We start from the raw sequence: 21,061 nt of genomic DNA, 5'->3' as shown, positions 1-21,061 counted from the left end.
GGAGCAAAGGGAGGGACTTCTCTCTTCAAGCTGGCTTTTTAAGAACATGAATCTTAAGGCCGTGTGATGGTTTCATGATTTGGAAGAGAAATTGTGATGTCCCAGATGTGACCCAGAAAGCTCTGATAAACTATGATTGAAAATTGAATGTGTGGATTAGTGGGTTTGGATGTTCTATGTTTCTGCCGTCTGTTACCTCAAAGGAAGAAACACTTCACATCTCAGAAACAAACAAGTTAATTTTGCCATGCTCTCCAAAAGTGAGACCTCTGGGCAGCTAATTCATGTCCCCCTCCTTTGACAGGACCGTCACAAAAACCCCAAACCTCAACCTACCTTTGCCAGTGGGGAGCATATTATGGCTGATTGTGTCAGGACACCGGAAAAACGCATTTTCTGTATTTGAGAAACTTGTTCTTTGTGTGTTCTGCTGACAGGCAGTGGGGCTCAGTTTGATGCCTTCAGCTAGGAACTGTTGCCCAGCTTTCTCAGTGAAGCTGAGTTATTGATGGCTGTTAGCTTTCCAGGGAGTGCACAGCCTTGAAATTAGGCTCTTAGTTCATTGCTCCAGTGCCTGCTATTACAAATGGTGCCTCAGATTGTGCTCGTGGCAAACAGCCTGGCTGTACCTTAAAAGTTAGGGTGTTTCTTTGCCTTCTCTTCTATCTGTTGAAAGTTGTTCTTGAACTTGGATGCCAAGAACTTTAATGTCCTTTGAGATTTTGCCTGATTTTAATCTGTGGGAGTTGATAACTTGAGTCCAAGAGTTATAAAAAACTGGCTGAGGAATTGTGGAGCACTCTTGTGTATAATCTGATTGTATTATGAAATGTTGGTGAGGACTAATAGACCTTGAATGAGTCATTGTTTCATTGCTTTTCAGAAAAAGCACACAGATTGACCCTGGAAGTGTAGTTGAGTCAGTTTGGCATTGATGGTGGGTAAAGATGTAGCAACAGGGAAATAAGATCCCACATCAGTCAAAGAAAGAATTGATGATTTGACTAGAAGGTCAGAGTAAATGTCTGTTGCTTCTTCAATTTCTAAGTCTGTTTCATCAGTTCTCTATAGCACAGTTTGACTCACAGCTTGCCTACAGTACCTGACGATTCAGTCCTGAAATTAAAAAACCCTAATGTCATTTTTCACAATAGTGTAGGATCTAATAAATGGATAGGAGCCAGTTAAAATGTGAATTTTATGTGCTGGGTCTTCATCCTGGGCTGTTTCTAGTGAGGTTTTTTTGCACTAATAGGCCATCTCTAACTTAACTTGGCACTTTGTGGGGTGACAGCTGAGCTTGGAGCAGTTGTTGCTGAACTGCCTGGGCTGTGTGCTAAGGGGAATGATGTGTGCAGTGTTCACCTCCATAACCAAATTCAGTGTTTGGCTTTGGGATGTGAATGCCCATAGGTAGTGTCTGCAGGATGGTTTGCAGTACCTCAGAACGAGAGACCATGTAATTACTGAGTGTTTTGCAAGGGAAGATATGAACACAAGGAGAGGATGTATACAGGAACAGTAAAAGAAAGGAGTTACTGTTCCTGTATTTAGAAACTTACATCGTGCTGGAGCCATCTATCCTCTATTTGTGTAGCTCCCAGGATGCCATGAGCTGCTTTTTCAGTAGCACAAATCATAAACACAGAACTGGGTTTTACCATCCCCATTGCACAAAAGTTAAAAATCTGAAAAAAACTTAAGAGGTAATTCCAGTGTGGAGAAACTTTCTAACAGGGATGAACTCTTTGTTCTCCAAAAAAAAAGTGACTTGATCCTGGTATGAATGTTTTATCAACTTATTAGCAGGGGACTGCTTATTTTATTAACGAGTTGGAGGATGAGTGAAATCCAGTGGCTGGATGCAAAGGTGGAAAAGCATAAACTAGCCATGAGGTGGATGTTTTACGAATCAGCATAATTAATCTTGAAACAACATATCCAGGGAAGGCCTGAACCTGAGACTGGGCATCTCCTGAGAGATCTCTCCGAGTCTGCAGGTGTGCGGGCTCAGCCTGGCGCGCAGGGTCCAGGGAGGCTGGGGGCGAGCGGCGCGCTCTCCCTGACCCGCCCGGCGTGGCAGCTGTGCTCTGGGGGTTTGCGGGGCACCTGCGGGACCGGCCGCGCTCCTGCAGCAGCGGGGCCGGCGGCGCACGGCTGCGGGATGCCGGCGCGGCCCGGGGGCTCCCGGGGGGGGCCCGGCGGCTCACGCCGTCCCCCCCGCCGCTTGCTTGCTTGCAGCTCCGGGGCTGTGACAGCGCCGTCCCCACCGCGGAGCGAGGCAGCGGCCGCCGGCTCTGCCCGCCGGGCTCTCGGCTGAGGAGGGTGCGCGTCTTCCCGCAACTTCCCGGCGCTCGCAAGGCTCCGCGATGGAAGGGAAAGGTGGGTCGGGCGCGGGGGGGCGGCGGCGAAAGGACCGCAGTGGCCGGGCCGGTGCGGGGCCGGGCGGCCGAGGCTGCCGCTGTGCTGGGGACATTGCAGCACCGGCGGGGAGCGGGCGGGAGGCGCGTCCCTGCCGATCCCGCGGGGTGCTCGGCCCGCTGCCTATCGAGTGAGGGGAAAGGTGGCTGGTTTTTAAATTTATTTTCCTTTAGGGCGAGACAGATGTTAGTTGGTGATTTGTTTTCTTAATGCTAAGGATTTGCATAATAAATATGAGGTCTGTCCCGTGTTTTTTAGCCAGTCAGCAGTGGGGAGGTTTTTAACAGATGAAAAGCATTTTACGATTAGAATGGGTTTAAAAAAAAAAAAATCGAATTTTTCTTTTTTTCTGAAACGAGATCAGGGCTATAGAGCTCTGCCCTCGTTACATTGCATATTTAATACATGAGAACATCCTGATAGATGGAAGAAATGCAATGAGTATTGTGCTATTGAACTGTCCACCCTAGAAAGAGGAGATAATTAAATCCTGCCTGGCTAGCTTGTGCGTTTGCATACAGAGCTATCTCATCCACGTATATCCCTTCAGGTTGAACATATGCGTTTTGTTTCCATACATAGCTGTGTGGTCCTGCACACTTATTTACCTATCCACCTCTACAATTGCATTGGAAATCACGCATTCAACTGGTACATGAACTCAAAAGCTGTACGTGTTAATTGCCAATGAAGTACTGGCGGTAAGTCAGTCCATGCAGGGGAAAGGCAAGTTGTCGTTCCCACCCAAGGTAGCTGCCAGCTCTCCTGTATAACACAAATCTGCGAGCAGTTTAATTGATAGCGATCAGGGCAGTGGGGCAATATAGACTATATTAATTCAAGGAAAATTATGGTAGACTTGTATAACACAATACTACATACCTTCCAGGGAGACGAGCAAGCTATATTTAAATCCCAGGTTTATTTTTGTAACTATCTTGTCAATCAGGGCTATAGTTCTCCTGTGTGGGAATATCTGATTATATGCTGATTAAGGAAGGAAGCTATTTCAATCATAAGGAGGCAGTATGTCCTATAAAGTACAGTTTCTTGTGGGCAGTGATCAATAAACATACCAAGGCTTGGGGAACACGTAAGTACCTCTTAAGAAAGCATATCTGTGAAGACTTTATTTGAATTAAAAAGCTCACAGCAGTCATGTTAGCTCTAAAGATATTTTTTGTACTATCCATGCTGTTTTCACAGTTAACCTGAGATGGCCACATCTTTGCCTTGTGAATGTCCTGTTGGTACTTGCCTTGATGCGAAACAAACGGACTGTAATTTAGTATAACACACTGTGTGCCGTGTCGTGCTGTACAGGGGCAGGCAAAAGGTTCTCCGTGGAACTTCAGATGGAGCTTGTGTAGCTGGAGGAGTTGTGCAGGGAGCAGGAAGGAAACATCTGCAATAAAACAAGGATCCAGGTAGCTGGTAGCAAAAACATCTCCAGAAGGAGGGTTGTCCAACTCCTATCCTGGGCAAACAGTGACTGTTACGCTGCAGTTGCTGCCTGAATTGGCAGTGAGTGTCTGCTGAGGCAGATTTTGGGGCTGCTGGTACTTGTGTTTATTAGTTGCAAGATGGGCTCCACAGCAGTCCATGTTTCTGGGTGCTTGGCTTTGGTGGAAGGGCTAGTGGGAATGAGGCAAGCCCAAGAGTCAATACTCATTTTGATGCAAAGAAATTCTGAGCAGTTTGCTGCTACTAAACATTTTCCTTCATGGGGTAGAGGAAGGGAACAAATACTCTCTGACTTTCCTCTGTCTGTGCAAAAAGAAGGGCTGCTGAGAGCAAAGCCAGCAGAAATCAAGGTACCAAGATGGGACAGGTCTAAAGCAGGGATGACCTTAAAGGAAATACACAAGGAACTTTGGCATCTCAATGAAGAAATGAGAAGGCAAAGGAAGTCTTCTCACGGCAGGGGATCCAGTTGTGTTGGCACTGAAGTAGTTTTTGTAACTTGGGTAGTGTTGGAGTGGCACGAGAAGGCCTGTGGTGCGCTGGTCTCACGAAGCAGTTTTGTGTAGGTGTGCAGTGAGGCACAATGCAGGACATCTCCCCGGAGGAAAGGTATGAGCCAGACTAAACTCTTCACATCTTCAGCTTTTGAGACTAATCCTGGATGGATTTGCAGCTGCATTGCCTGACTGTGCACTGGTTTACATTTTGTTTTCATTACTAACCAGGCCTCTGCACTGCGAGTCCTCTGGTAGGAGATTGTTGCTTGCAGATGATGTTTCTCCAAAGTCATCTCTTGCTTTTTAAATGCTTCCTCCTGCAGCCTTTCTCCCACCTCTCCAGTCTTAGTGCAAATCTCAGAACATCTCCAACTCAGTGTTGTGCAGATACTGAGGAAGAGTGTGTGCTATATTAAGCAACATAAAGTCTGTTTAAGAAAACCTGCCGTCTGGTCCCTGAATTCAGCTATCCCTGATGAATGCTGTGGACATTTCTGCATAGGATTTGCCATCAGTAGAACTTGGTTGTGTGAATATGGCTGGAGCTGGTGCTTTGCAAAGCCTGCAGTCTGCAGTAAAAAATGGGCTAAAGAACCATCTCTGGCACTGCTTAGAGCAGCCATAACTGATTTCACTGGTTGGATGTACTTACGAGAATGAGGGGAGAAAGACATATCCTAGTTTTTGTGCAGTGGGATGTGGGACTAAGGACTTTACTGTTAGGAATGTAGCAGTAAGAGCATAAGCCAAGAGGGTTCTGTTGAGGTTTGAGGAGGAGGTGCAGCCTGTGCCATCTTCCAGCAGACAAAGCTGGCTAGAGCCAAACATCTCTATCTCCTCACCATGCCTAAAAGATAAATAACACTCTGTGGAGCTGCAAAGTTACCAACACATCTTGGTGATCTAAAAGTAGCATTTGGCCTCATCTAACTTACAGCTTCTCTGACTCTGTTCTGCACATTCACTGTCTCCAAACCTTTTGCAGAAGTAAGGAGCTTAAAAGTTGTAGCTGTTCCCAAAGCTCATTAAGCAGTGGGGGATGCAGGGCACTGTGGGTGAGAGCTCTGTTTTGCATCTGCTACCTGATCCCTGTTCTCTGAATCTCGCCACTACAGCAGTTCCTGTGGGCTGCAGCAGTAAGCGATACCACACCAGGCATCCCGGGAGCTGGGCTTTGCCAAAGCTAACAATAGTTAATGTGGAGGTTAAAGAATACTTGGTCACTTGCCAGATTCCTCAGTCACAGTTAGAAAGATGCTTAGCAGAGGAAGGAACGTCATGCAGTGATGTTCAGACTCAGAGGCTGGAAAAGAAATCAGCTGAACAAGAGTCAAGCTGCACAGTGTGGAATGGATCCTTGGGGTTCTGGATGAAGTGGAGAGGGACTGCAGGCTAGCCTTGCTGCAGGGAGAGCTCCCCTCCTCTGAAGGTGCAATATCCTTTTTCTACTCCTGAAAATACAGAAATCACTTTCTCCCTCACTGCTAGAAAACACAGATTACTATTTTTATCTTGCCTGAGGTGTGGACTGGGGTTTTGATGTGTCAATGTTGTATGGGGGACAGGGCCAGACTGCCTGTCTGAACCTTCCTCAGGTGCCCAGCCAGTTCTTGGTGCTCTCTGCTATCCCTGGAAGTTGGTGCTGGGCACTGGTCGCTCTGGGGTGGCTGGGCAGGCTGCCTTCAGCACAGGATGCATGCTGTTAGCTAGGAAATGCAGCAGGACTTTTCATGTCAGCTGGTCTATGGGGACGGCAAAGCTAAGGTGTGTTAGCTGAGATGTGGAGGTGCTCTTGTCAGTCCCCTGAGCCATTGTCCTGTCCTGTTGGAGAGACGTTCTCCCTGCAGTAGGTCTGCCCACAGAACCCCCATCCTCATGCTCAGAAGGCTGTGTGGGAGAAGCCAGGGAACCTGTCCTTACAGCTCTCCTCTGCTCAGGGTCCCAAAGCTTTGAGGAGGTGTCTGCAGAGGATATCTCTGCAGTGTGACTGTCCTAGGCAGATGCTGCCACAGTAGTGCTACCTGAGTCATGTTCTCTTCCCAGTCACAAAGCTGGGAGCAGGATTTTTGCTTTGTAGAAAAGCCACAATGCTGCTGTTCATAGACACGGGATGTTCAGGCCTTTAAGTGGAAGGCCTTAAGCAGTAAGATCCCATTTACTCAGGGCACAGAGTTTCCCTTCCTGGGACTGGCAAACAGGTCTGAGCTCTTTGCAATGTGCTGTCTTGTGGATATGAGAATGGACGGAGTGGTTTGATCCATCTTGTCCCACCGGAGGTGCTCTGAAGCCTTCTTGAGCAGCCCCAGCATTGTGGGCCTGCTTCTTCTTTGCAGTTGCCTGCATGCTATGCCTGTGAAGGACAGAATCTTCACCTTGAAGAACTTGTGATCAAAACCCAACAAGAGCCAGTGAATGTTAGGATTGAAGACAGACTTTGTGGACAAGGTGAGAGAGGGTGGCAAGTGAGAACATGCAGTTCTGGAGGTTACTGTGTGCTGTTCCCACCTTTGTGGCTTTCTTCAACAATCAAAGGAAAGATCTTAAAGATCCAAGACATAGTTCATGTCCTGAAGCTGTCTGAGATGCTCATGTCAAACTGTACTCCATAATACACCTTCCTGACATGTCCTGTGTTTGCTAGAGGTGAGTCGCAGCACATATACTGTCACACGTGTTGGAGTAGTGCAGATTGCTTTAGGAAAGTCCAGGTCACACAAGAAAGACATCTTGGGCATTTGTTTGTAACACAAACAAAATAGTGGCACTGTTACTTTTGTAATAAAACTATTTTCTTTTTCTTTTTGTTATAAAACTGTTTTTTTTTTCTGTCAAGATAGTCAGAGACTCTTCTGAGCAGTGCATTTTCCACAGAGGAGGCAGCTCCATGTTCTCAACCTTTCATAGTGATGTGCTTTGTGAGATCCAGGGCATGTCACTGAGGCCAGCAGTTCTCAAACTGGCTGCTTGAAGTTTGACACAGGGAAGCATATTTAGGGAGGTAAATAAATGGCCTGATCTTTTTTTGCTTGCTCCCCCATGCCCCAGGCTGTGCATTTCAATGTAGGTACTAGCTTTCTGTATAGCAGGGGAGCACTTTGATTGCCTGACCTTATCACCTTACCCCTGAGGTAGGAGAGGGGTGATGTGAAAGATTACTTTGGTGCTGCGCTTCAGACTCAGTCTCCACCAAAAGAGGAGGGGAATGTCAGGCACGAAGTTAGCACTGCAGTCTTGCTTTTCTTTAACGCATTTCAGAAAGGAAGAGAAATGTCTATTCCTAATGCTTTAGAAATCACATTAGGCTCAACACAAATATGACTGTCCTGGGCGGGCTGAAAGATAAGAACTTGGGTTGCTGTGTGGCTCCTGCAAAATGAGCCAACCTTGGCTATTTGCTGCCACCTAGAAGAGCAGGTAGGAGTCCAGTACCTTCATTAACCATCATTTGATAGCTGCTGAAGTACTGTGGGTGGGCATCTGCAGCTTCTGAATGAGAAGAGTGATCCAAGCCAATCTGATGCTGAGGGAAGTAGATGTGGTACCCCAGGACGTATCTGTGCTCTAACAGACCTCTGACATGCTCCAGCAGGTAATTAAGGGGGGAAAAAGTAAGTGGCCATGCTCATAGTCCTCCATACCAACAAACCCTCCATGCTACTAAACAAAGGTGGGAGGAGGACCCTAAATATAGTCTTAAATAATATAAAAATTGATGCATGACTTGGTCATCAGGCTATTATGAAAATACCCAAATCCTTCAACCCTTTTCCATAAGTTACATGGGAACTCTGGATGTTGCTTTTGGACTGAACAAAATGCGAGGGTAATTGAAAGTGATTTTTTTTAATGCATTCAGTTGTTCTGACATACCATTTATACCCAGAGTGGCTGGAGGCATAATCTCTGGATACTTTGAGTAATGACCTGCATACAGCTGTTTCATCCCTAGGTCACATGGAGTCCAGAAATATTTAAAAAAATGTGTTGGTTTTTTTTTTGGTTTTTTTTTATGGTAAGTTTGTTTTATTTGAGGCTTAGCTTACCAGATTTTCCTTATTTGCTCTTATCCTTCCCTCTCTATCTACTCAGTTATTCAAATCTTGTCTGAATTGCACTCATTTGTAATGTGCCATAAAACTTGATATGCAAGAGCTAGTTATTTAGGGAGAATTGCAGAAACTATTTTAGTCTGTGTGTTTTGACCTATAAATGAGGTAACATTATTAATTTTTGCATGCAAATCATGGTGTTTATTAGCATGGTAAAAGGCAATTTGACAATGAAAAATATTCCTGATGGGTATAGTAATTAATGCTTTCACTCAAATTGTAAAGACTTTAATAATGCTGTTATGCTTAAAATGATTGAAGAAAAAGTTGACTATTTTCCTGTCAGTGATACAAGGATGTTTCCTTTTAATATAACTCCTGTATCCCTGTGTTCTTTATAGTCAATAAGACTACAAATCATCAGCTAATTCATTGAGTTTCTTCTCCCAGGTCTCTGGTTTGGATGAACCTTATGATTCGATACTTATGTGGGGATGCACATTGAAAGCTATGGCTTTTCTCTTCAGATTGAATTAAGCCATTTATGGTGTCGTCATGTTTCAGTAGGGATCTTGTGGCTGGAGATGATGGCTGCTCCGTGGAGCGCCGGAGCGATCCTGCGGCGCGCCGCGTGGCCGAGGGAGGCTGTGTGTGCATCAGGATGTGCACTTGGAGAAGTAAGGCGTTTCTGCCTGCTATTTTTAATAGCATGTGCAAAGCAAGAAATCAGGGAAGCATGGAACAGCATTTCTAATTTGGAAAGCTGGTTTTTTTTTTCCCTTGAGCTGTGCTTCTTCCTTCTGTGTTTCATCCCCCCACTGGAGGCTGGCTTAAGGCTGGCTTTATCTGCCATCAGCCTTCAATAGGTAAGGTTAATTTGCTGAATGTAGGTACTTGGATTTTCTTCATAAATCCTCCAGAAGTGCTGAATGTCTTACTGGTATAATGAGGGAAAGTTGCCTTCCTTCTCAGTCACTGGGAATGTATTATTGATGCAAAAACACTTTCCTGGCATTTCCAAAAGAGTCTGACAAGCAGGAAGGCCTCTTCAGGTTGACTGAGGACCATCTGGTCACTGAGAGTTGTATGCAATGCTTACTCCAATGCAAAGTGCTATCACTGTTTATTTTTCTCTCCAAGTCCAGGCAGACGAGTTTAGTGGAAGGATGGGTGTGCTTAAGTGTTGTGATACCACTATGCAAGCAAATGTGGAACTAGAGACCCTGGGGGATCTTCCAGTTGATGTTGGTCTCTAACATGACCCTGCTGAGGAGCTTGAACTCTTTGGTTCCAGATTCTGGACCTCACCTCTTCCTCCTCTCACTGGCACTCTGCTCTCTACTTCTCTTTTCTGTGTTTATCATTACTTGGGGCATTGAGGAGCAGGATCCAGATGTGGTGGTGGTTGTTTGGCTGTGATTTGTTTGGGTGGAGTGGAGTTACAGGTGTCTGTGCAGCTTGAAAGAACAAATCTGTATCTGTATGAAATTGAACAGAGTGGAATAAAGTTCTTCTTTGAAGGACAGCCTCAGAGCTTCATCCTTTATTGATGTGTAATCCTGAATATATATTTTGGGGAGCACTTCAGTGAGTATGAAACTTGTTACAAATATTTTGCAGCAGTGGCTTTAGAAATAAGAAACAAACACCAACATATTCCACATATCCAGAATTATTGTTTCATCATAGATAGTATTTTAAAATTCAGTTTCATCTGAATTTTTTCAAGGAGAGCACATAGAGTATGAATTCATTCTCTGCTTGAGAATCTTTGCACACACTGTGCTTGCTATGATGCAGAAATGTTCATTTCTCTGCCCCTTTAGAATAGCTCTGAATTCAGTCTTGTACATGCTAGTGGCTCTACCATACTGTGAGTGACAGGGGAACAGCAGTCATACCAAAATGAGGAAAAATGTAGAATCCAGCACCTTCCAGTAAATGGAGGGGAAAAAAAGTTAATTATACATGAAGGGAGACTTGGATTTCCTAATTTGATACTAACAAGCCATTGCAGCATAACTGGGTTGACAGTAGAATAAGCTTCCTCAGCAAGACCTGCTTTTTATAATATTTCCAGCTTATTTGATCTCTTTGAAGACTGAATCTGAGCTTTGAGATATTTTCTGGCCTTGAATTCACATTCGCTTTTAGTATTGACCAGCGCTCCTGGTATTCTGAGACTGCCCGTTAACTGGTGCCACATTATCAAATAATTGCATTGACAAAGTCATCTGTTAATTTTTAAACTTGTTATTCCTATCAGTGTGCCCCAGTGGAGAAATATCATACTGCAAATTATAACCATTTTGTTGCAATGTGAGAAGTGCTGGGGAAATCAGCGGAGAAGTTTAAAAATTACTGTCCTGAGTCTCCTCTTCCAGTCAAGATTTTCAGTTAAGTACGTGGAGCTGTTCTTGATTTGCAGTGGTTTAGGTAAATGCCTCATTTGGTCAGTAGGCAAAGGCCAGGTCTCTAATGTCTTGCTGAAAGGAAATAATACTGATGATAAGGCGTAAGACCTATTTAACTGCCTTTAGACCTCGGTTATTATCTACTGAAGAAGTAGTAAAGGTTTGAAGAAGTAATTTTGTATTGGTTCAAGGGGATGCTAAAACAACAAACATTTGTGGCTTATTTACCTTTTACTTTCTTCCTGCCACTTTGAAGGCAATTTACTTTATTGGTACAAATTATATAGCCTTGAGACATTTGTGTTAGCAGCTGCTATTAAAATTGCTATGTGGTATCTTCAAAAGTCAGATTATCCATCCCATCTTAAAAATGACTATGAATTACACTTACAGCAAGTGGCTCTGTGCGGGGACATGTCTCTGCCATTGCTACTAAACATAGTGCCAGATATCAGATATTTACCTGTCAGTTTTATTTGCGTGATTCATCTCTCAGTAACATGCATTGCAGGCTCTCAGACCCAAATGGTGCTTTTAGTGCATTCCCCTCTCAGAAAATATCAACATCCAGGAACAGCAAGACTTTGTGGGGTTTTTTGTTTATTTCTTTAAAAAAGGGAAAATAAAGGTACTAGGGATGATTTTCCCACCTCCTTTGATTAGAAGGATCCCAGAAATAGTGAGGACAAGCCTGACATACTAAAGCATACAGCCGTGGGCAGTATACAGAGACAAAGAACAGAGTGTGTTTAAAATCTTAATTATTTATAGTAAGAAAATACTGGTTTTGGTTAAATTGTCCCTTCTGTGGCACCACCCTAAGGTTGATGACAGCAGATCTGAGTGCAGAATTTAGCCTCCTGCTCTGCTGTCTGTGAAATTGAGAACAGGGCATTGAGGCTGATGCTGAGCTTTGCATGCAGGGGGATCTTCTAGTGCAGGCAGTGTTCTGTGCTGTGCAAGTCAGCCAAACAGTGGGAATTTTTGGATGGGTGGCCCATTATAGACACACTGCTGTATATATGAAAACACAGGCAGGTCCTTTTTTATTTAAAGGTTTTCTGGAGCTGTGAATCCAGAAGAGTCTAGCTGAATCTCAGCACTGTTAAAGCTGGCATCGCCACCACTGAAATGCATTTATGCTCATGTGAAACACGAGTTTATGCTCAGTAACCTCAAAGGTAGGGCTGCTCTTGTACTCCTGAAGTCAGCTTTATTACCCAGAAGCTGCATGGTTATTTGGTAACCCAAACCAAACAGAGCATGTCCTGACTGTGGCTCCAGCTGATTTTGAAAGTAGCTGTGCTGGGCAGTTGGCTTGGAGAAAACTGGGACCGTGTAGGTGGATATCTCCCACCTCAGTCCCTCCCTGGTACCTTCACATCACTTCTGTAAGTTGGCTTTGGCTTGGAGCCTGCCCATGGCACCCAGCAGATGTGCTTGGGTCTCCATCCTCTCTCCTCACATGTGAGAATTTTGTCTTCTGAGATCTTCTGCCTATGGACAGTCCCTCTCCTGATGTCTGGGACATCAGCCTTAGGGGGAGTCAGTGTTCTAGCAAAGCCAAAGGCAGGACATTTTGGGCTGTTGTCTGTCTGTCAGGAGCACTGAAGTTAAGCATCTACCTCTTCTCCCTTCTGTTTGCAATGGAGCTGCCTAAAAATCAGATCTATTTTGCAGAAAATCCAATTTTCTGAAATTTCTGTGCTGAACTAGATCGGACCCAATATTTTCCTTACCATCCAGGCCAGTCAAGGGCTTCCTGGACTCTGCACATTCTGATGGAGCTTGCCTTAGATTCACAACAGTTTGTCAGCACCTGTGGTAGTATAAACAGCACAAATGACAGTGAACTCATGTCTGTAAGCTAAACAATTTTACTGGGTGCTGTTTTTGGAAGGATGTATCACAATAGCCAACTCTTACAGATTTCTGAGGGATTGGGGATTTCATGAGATTCTTTTAAGGCCTTTCTAGGTGGAGGTGCATATAGACAATAAAGCTTTATCACTGTTTTCAGCTTTGAAACTATTTCCCTAATCAACTTTGCACACCTTCTATCTGTTGAAGTATGGAGCTTAAGTTGCTGGGAAAAATGGTTGTTTCCAGGTTTCCATTTCAACTTCCTTTGTAAAAGAGACACAGTGCTATTTGCCAGAAAGGAGAGATACATCATCAGAAAAGCCTGTGTATTCTTCTCTTCAAAAATACTGATTTTCAGTTCTAAATAACATGTTAGTTTGAAGTTGTTTTGAAATTATTTCCTTTGGGGGAAAATATTATTAATTACTGTTATGTTACTGTTATGAATGCTATTAAAAACAGTAATGGGTTTGAAAGTATGAAAGCTTTAAAACTTATTTTTTCCTTATGATTTCCCAGGACAATTCAACAGAACTGATCTTTAAATTGCAAGTGTTACAATTGACTATATCACATATTTCTGTGCAGAAGGCACCAGCTGCAAATGTTTTGCCCATTGTTTGCCAATGGCTATTGGCTCAAATGTCATGCAAGGCCATGTGAAATGGTTTAGTTCCATGAAGATGTGACCTCATCTGGTTAGATTATCTTGTAGCTTTACCAAAAAAGCACCATTCAAACCACATTGTGCTGTCTGGGTTTATGAACTATGTGGCTTTCACCCCATGCCCCAGAACAGCCCCAGCTGGCACTGATGGCTATGGACTCCATATATTTATAGTGGTGCTGCTTGGTCCCAGAATAGTGACCAAGGTGGCTATCAGCCAATGGCTGCTGAATGCCCTGAGTGTAATGAATTGAAAATCTCATGTACCTTCTTGAGGGGAAAATACAATCAGCTTGTCTCTAATTATGACCCTAGATAATGATGGAGCAATCCAGAAATATCACAGCATGGGCAGTGAACTCAGTGAACTTCCTTGATATAAGACAAACCTGGATGGGTCTGATATTGGATCCTTCTTTTTTGCTGAAAGACATATTGGACTGTCAGTTCTGTTCCTGGAAGGGCTAATTACAGCTACATGAGGCAATAAATCAGCTCCTGCTCCTCTGGAAAAGAAACCCCTGGCTCTCAGCTCAACCATGCTGGCAAAAAAGTGTGGGGATGGAGAGCCAGAGTTTCACACAGCTGTGCCAAGTTCAATATACCAGTTTTTAAATTACCTGGGTTAAGCCCCTTATGTCTGTATTCCATAAAGAAAGAATGGCTACAGAATTCTGGTTAGTGGAGTTACTGTGCATGGGGACTGACTTGGGCTCTGGACTCAAGTCTGAGGCTGTCTGCACGTACATGTGTACGTGTTGATGTGTGCTCTGGGGTTCAGGTCTTCATTATCTTATGTAGGAGTAATATCAGGAACCCAGTGGTGGCTGAGTGTTAGATCAGTGCTGATCTGAGACCTTGCCTGGGCAGCATTTACAAGCTGGGAGTGGTTGCATCCAGCTCTTGATGTTGTGTTGTTGCCCAGAGAGCTCAGGGAGCTTTGGAAAAATCATCTTTATGGTCATAAGGAAAAGGATAGTGCAGAGCAGCAGGATTCCTGGGTTAAATCCTACCTCTGAATTGTAAAAAATGTTGAAATTGCTTTTAAATCTTCTGTGCTGCTCAGTGGAATGAAGATTGGTGTGTAATGCAGCCCTGAAACCAGGGCACTGATGTTTTGTTTTCTCCTGCTAATCCAAAAGGTTTTGAGCTATTACACTACTAAAGCACATGCTGACCCCCCAGCCTAGTGGGGTGATGTTAGCTTCCCTCTGTACCTTTTTCTGCAGTTCATAGCTCACAACTGTTCTCTGAAACATCTCAGATGAGTTTAAACAGGAGCAATGCATCCCATGCCAGCTGCCATCATGACTAGCAAAGTTGAAGTTCACTAGTTATTTTTTGGATGGTGAATCCCAATAGCTTTTCACCACTTCAGCAACAAACAGAGCAGCAGTGTTCAGTGGGTAAGGTCATAATGTTGGGCTGGAGGCATTGCAGTAGGGCTGCTGCATCCTAAATTGTGGTTGAAGATTGTGGAAAGACCTGTTTTAGACAAGGATGCAAGGAAACCTCTGGGGTTTTTTTGGTTTTTTTTTTTTTTTTTTCTTCTTCCAGGTGTTCACTATTGTAACATCTTATGTTCTGTGGGGTTTTTTCGTAGCTGTTGTCAAGGCCTGTGTGTTTAGGCAGTCACCTGACATGGGTCTCATCGGGTGGTAATGTCCCTGCTGTGCCTCAGCCCTCATCTTGTCCCTAAGGTGGTGATGCAGAGGTGCTAGGAAAACATGGGATCTGAGAAGTGTTCCTGTAAGTTTGCTGTGTTCTCTAGGCTGATCTGGGCTCTCACAGAAGGACACCCTTACAGAAACACAGATGAAGGCACAGAAGTAGCAGTCTACGTAGCTGTCCCATTTCTGTTACAATTGCTAATCACCTGGCATTTCCCAGCATCTTTTCCTCCTCCTGCGCTGTCAGCTCCAATACCTGCTGTACAATCTTGCAGTCATTGGGATGGCAGAGATTGCAATCCCACAGTTGTGTTGTAGCTGGTTTGCTGCCAGGCTGGGGGATGAAAGCTCCCTTGGCTGGTAGATGAAGTGAGGAGCACGTGTGACGGACGCTGTGTGCGTCACTGCCCTCTGCACGTTTTGTCCTGCACGTGTAACGCTTCCATTAACCAGGGCTGAAGGACTTGTTCTGTGGTTTGCACCATTTTTCAGGGTACACTAGACTTCTGTGTAAAAGATATTGCTAATATTTTTCCTACTACAAAGAGCCAATTGATGGGCTCTTCCTGGTAGGACCGAAATCCTTAGGATAAGAGAGAGCTCCTCTTAAAACATTTAATACTTTAAAATATCAGAGAATTTTTATAGAGCTATGAAAATGTTATGGATTGTGGATATAATCACTCTTAATTTTAAAATCTACATGTTTTATGGAATTATTATAGTGACCATATTTTAAGTTTTAAATAGTGTAGTTAGTTTGACTTAATAATCTGTAAAGATTCCGTGCACAGTAAATCTAATTTTTCATGCAGAAAAAGATCTTCAAAGACAAATATTTGAAGTAATAGAAAAGTTAACATAGAGAAATTATGTGGAAGAACATTATTCTTTGAGTAATTGTTTCCTTTCTTTTTCCTGTGGCTCTTTGCTGGAGGTAAATACCTAGGACTCTCTGTGGGTCTGTGTGCTTCTAACAGTTGGCTATTTTTAATCACCTTTCTATGAAGGAAGGGGAAGAAGAGTTGTGCCATTTTAATTTTGAGGTGTCCCAGGTACTAGTTGGCTGTTTCTGTGGGTGATGGATGTATTTGGACTGTTCAGAGAGGTCAGTGAGTCCATCTCACCAAATCTTGACCGGGCACACCGCTCAGAGTTACACAGAAATGTAAAATGGCCATTGAGAGGCCCAAATCTATAAGCACCTGTATTTGTGGGTGCTTTCCTGTATTTGTCTTGTCACTTCCCTTTGACTTTGGCAGTCACCCCTGTCCTGGCAGTCCCACCTGTGCCTGCAATAGAACTGGCACATCTCAAGCCAACATCTCAGGCTCTTATGCTGCTGGTGCTTAAGCAAAGGTACTGTAATGCTCCATACCTGATACTGTTTGTTTGAATAATGTTGCTACTTCACTAATACAGGGTAGAACCCAAAGAACCCAAAATCTTTTCCTGAAAATGATCTGTTTTGTTCTGTTCCAAAGCCTGGTCAGGAACAAGCAATGATAGCTCGTTTTGGTGGTGGTGCAGCTCACCATGTAACTGTCCTGGGAGTTAAGTAGAAATATTGGCAAAGGCTAAACCTTTCAGCTCTGGCATAGACTTGAATAGTTATGAAATACCTATTACCTAAAAAGTTCAAATATTTCAATACTAGCAATTGACCAGACTAAGAAAAGATGGAATGGGGAATTTGTGGGACTTGAAGTCACTTCACCAATATGGAATTGCTTTGTTTTGATTCTTCTGTTTAAACCTAGGTAAACATCTCAAGGTTGTTCATGTGACGTTTCATGTCAAAGGAGCCCAAAACTTAATTCTCATTGGTTTCACTATTTTTCCTAATGCCACTTGGCTTCTGGAGCTGAGTCTGGCAGCTGGACTCCATTCTTTCCTCCCCTCAAATCAGCCTGCCTGGTGAAATGCCAGCCTTTGTGACATACAACACTAAATTGTTGCATAGCTCTTTGCATTTGTGGGTATCAGTGCTACAAAAAAGAAGCCAAGAGCTTTATCAGTGTTACAAAGGAAAATGAGGCACAGAGTAGAGCCACTTACTCAAGTTCACCCTTGAAAGGAAAAGGCTCATTCTAGCACAGTTAGGAGTAAAACACCTTTTCCATGATACTCTGAGCTAGAACATCAGAAAATTCATATCTCTAATGAACGACAGGGAGACTCCTTATTGCAGTGTGAAAGATGTAGTTCTCCAGGGACTTTCCCTTAATAAGAGAATGGGGGTGTGATCCACAAGTTTGAAGCAGTGTGTTAGTAGGGAAAGGCAGTTGAACTTCTTAAAAAACTTCTTCAACTATTTTTGGGTTAGTTGAAGATGGCAGAACACTTTTATTTGGCCCTGTGTGATACTTCACTGCAGTCACCCTGATGAGACTGTCTCATTGGTGGACAATGCAGAATTGTTCTTGCATAACTGCAGGGGTGGGATGGGGGTAGAAATCCAAAAGACAATTCTCAATAGTGGTAATAAAGAAAGGCAGGGGGCTTGTTGAGGAAGCACCTGTGGCCCTGGTTGATATGCAGATGACCTCTCAGAGTAAGGATATCATTGCCTTCCTTTGGCATAAAGAAATGGAGCAGCAGTAAGTCAGCACAGTGATTATGCTTGCTTTTAGCACGTATGATTCCTGGGTTTAGGGGTTTTAAGGAAATGTGATGTTTTCTGCTATTTACCCATATGTAAATATCTCCGTGGATATACAGAGATTAAAGGATGTGGTTTTTAGTCTTAAATCAAGATTTTTGTGGAGTTCAGAGAAAGCTAGATCTCTAGGGTGTTCACTTTCTTTTTCTACTTGCCTGCATCCTGAGCATTCCCATAGGAGTACTGTGGTCCTTATAAATTGGAGTTCAGTACCTGCAAGGGTTTTGATTTGCCTCCAAGCATCAGGCTCCCTGAAGGAGTAATAGCAAGTCAGAGGACAGAGCAATGCCTTTGCTCGGGGTGGCAAGCATGGAGGCTGTGCTTCTGGAGGCATGGCCCATCCTTCAAAGATAGCCTTTGAACTGCACCTTCAAAAACAAGTTACCTGCTGGAAAATCAGGGAATACAGGGAAATGGTTACATAATGCAGATTTAAAGGTGCGATTTTGCCAGAGATGGGTGTGAACTGCTCAGAGATTGAGAGGTGAGTACACATTCATTAAGAAGTGCCTTTCAGTAAGTAGGACCTTGGATCGTGAGAAATTAGTAGAAATGGAAGTATGCAGAGGTATCTATGTGTAGGTGATACTCCTGCCTGTTATGGAAAAAGAGATATCAAATCGCAGTGTTTATTTCTGTAGCCTACACATAAGGATACTTTGTGAAAAGATAATACAGCTTTGCTGGTCCCCAGTTTTTATGAAGTATAATTTATTTGAAAGCCTACACTTAATTTAGAAAATAACAGATATATCTGGGCAGATTTAGTTTTTGCTTTTACTCTAAATTGAAACTGTTCACTCTGTGGTTCAGTGTCTCATGGCTGATTGCTCTGTATGGAAGATGGATATTTCTCAAAGATGTATGCACAGTGTTCACAACATCAGCTGCTGTCTAATCTCTGCTCAGATAGTGTTGAAAAGCAACAAACAAATACTAAGATACTTCTCAAAACTTGAAGGAAAAGGCTCAAGATAAGAACTGTTTTATAGCATGTGCTTTCTTCAAAAAGCAATGTATGCCATAAGAAATGATTTCTTAGATTTGTGTAGATCTGTGCTGCTGCCCAGTTATCTTCAGTGGTTTTACCTGGGTGACAGGCTACTACTTGTATAAAACCACTGGTTTTATACAAAAAGCCACTGGTTTTGTTAAATTCCACTAGAAACCAGTCAGAAGCTTAGGGTAGACATGAAAATATTATTGTAGTATGTTCCTGCATGGACTGTAGGTTGTCAGGACCATGCAGTGTTAGTTTAAACCCTGGATACTTTCTTCATGACGGTGTCTTAAAAGCAGAGGGTTGAGCTCCAGTGTGAGTAGTGATCCTTGCTCCATGGGGGCAGAGAAAAGCAAGTTTATTCTAGGCTACAAACTGAGCTACCTGAGTCAGTGCAGAGCTGCTGCAAAACCAACCATGCAACTGGTGCAATCTCAGTTTTATTCTGGGCTTTTCCTGTCCCAGGGTCTCATGGACAGTGGTCTGTACCGAGCTGTCCTGGAGCTGTATTTCCCTGTGGCAGCTCCCCGTTTCTCACGGGAAGTGCCTGGTCAGGAGCCCTGCAGCACAGGCTGGGCTGTGCAGGTGGGGGTGATGCTGGCCTGGCTTTGGAGCTGTTCTCCCTCTTGGCTGTGTGAGAGCTGCATGTGGGGCTGAGCTGTCTCCCGGATCTGCAGTCCTGGTGGGACAAACCTGCTGCACAGAGCTGTGAGAGAAAAGCTATCAAAAGTGTCAGCTCTGTGATATGTGCTGTGGGACAGCAGAGTCTGCTTCCACTGCTGCCTCACTGCTTCTGGAAAGCTGTTTAACCATGTAGACACTGACTTTATATCTGGCTCTGTGTGAATGACAGAAAAGTGTGCCAGCACTCCAAGTGACTGGGCACCAGCCTTACCAATTAATTTGCCTTTGCACTTCATTCTTGTTCTTGTTTTTGGATTGGAAACCCTATGTATAGCTGTTTATAGATTTGCCAGGTCTTTTCTGAAGCTCAACCAACAAGACATTAATGGATGTTTCTGTCACCAAGAAATTCCTTCCTCTGTTGGTTACTTGGGTTTATTGATTTATTTTGCACTATACATATTAGCATATGACACACAAGGATTATATTGAAAAGTATCTGATAGATGTAGTGTTTCTTTACTTTCAGTCTCTGTATAGTTATTTGAGAAAACAGGTGACAACCCAAACCCTCATTCCTTTGTAGGCCATCCCACTTGCCAGGCTGTGACAGGGATGCCCAGTGGGATGCAGACACAGATATTTGGTAGCCTTATCTGTCCAGTGCAGGACGGTTGCTTCCCAATTCTATCTTTATCAAGGCGTGGGGACAGCCAGAGCCCTTGGGATGGATGTTTGAGAGGTCCTGCAAATCACTGACCAAAGCCAAGCTGAGCTGAGGGCTGTAGTCAGTAGAAGGGACGTTTCCTTTTGCTGAGCCTCTGCAGCCTCTCAGAGTAGCAGTGCCTTTTGTGTGTGTGGCTTTCCTTCCTGTCCCTGCCTAAGAGAGGAGAAGGAACCACAGCAGATGCTCCTGAGTGTCCCAAGGCATTCCCAGTGAGCTGCTGATAAAATGCACTTGGTTTGAATGCAGAGAAGAGGGGTCAAGATTGGTTGCAAGGAGCACAAATTACTGCAATTTTATTGCAAAGATTTAGGGTGAGAAGGTCAAGCAGATGAGCACACAAGTCATTGCAGTTAATGGCACACTGGACAAATTAAAAACCCCCAAGCATTTGATGCCATGCAGTTTGAGCACTCATGAGCTGCTCTTGGGTGCCTTTGGCCAGCAGAGTTTTACTGGAGAGAGAACAGCATCAGATCCCTGCCCTGAGTTTGAATTGCCCATAAGATCTGTACATCTTGGATCCTCCTTGGGTGCCTCAGAGGAGCTAAATGGATAATGTACAGCCTTGAGGAGAGTAGCACTAATTGTTTAGGAATAACCCTTGCTAAGGCAAATATATTTTAAGTGGAGTCTCAAATGTCTGCCTCAGCAAGCAGTTTGCCTAAGACACCCTGATGGGCAGGTGCTGAGCTCCAGCAATTCTTTTGGGTGGTCATCACAAAATTGCTTAGGTCTGCTACAATGTGCAGTTGGTGCGGTCAAAGAAATTACAAAATCATTGTTTGTCCTACAGAATATGGATCTGTGAAAGCCTATTTACCAGCTAGACACTTTGGAGAAGTTTTAATGTGGATCTAAGCACCGCCTTGGCGTTGTATGTGTGTTGTGTTTTTGCATCCCACAGAGTCTCATTTGTCGAACAAATTAGTGTCTCACAGGTGACTTTTTAGAAAGTGAAGTCATCCTTGAGTAGTCAATACCAGCCAAATCTGCCCTGAAATAG

General features: G+C 43.9%; 1 protein-coding gene across 1 annotated transcript in view; it reads left to right on the top strand.

Moving 5' to 3' along the window:
* The first annotated feature begins 2,241 nt into the window (after nucleotides 1–2,241).
* FGF12 (fibroblast growth factor 12) overlaps nucleotides 2,242–21,061 on the top strand; it is a 218,665-nt gene continuing 199,845 nt past the window's right edge. Inside the window, exon 1 of the mRNA XM_041405875.1 lies at nucleotides 2,242–2,382. Within this exon, the coding sequence (XP_041261809.1) occupies nucleotides 2,370–2,382 (13 nt within the window). The 5' untranslated portion in view covers nucleotides 2,242–2,369. The remainder of the gene's footprint in view (nucleotides 2,383–21,061) is intronic.

Source organism: Onychostruthus taczanowskii, unplaced genomic scaffold (genome assembly GCF_017590055.1).
Source record: "Onychostruthus taczanowskii isolate IOZ18803 unplaced genomic scaffold, ASM1759005v1 scaffold24, whole genome shotgun sequence".
NCBI classification, from domain to species: Eukaryota; Metazoa; Chordata; class Aves; order Passeriformes; family Passeridae; genus Onychostruthus; species Onychostruthus taczanowskii.
The sequence above is the reverse complement of the archived record's forward strand: the minus strand, read 5'-3'. Positions and strand labels throughout refer to the sequence as shown.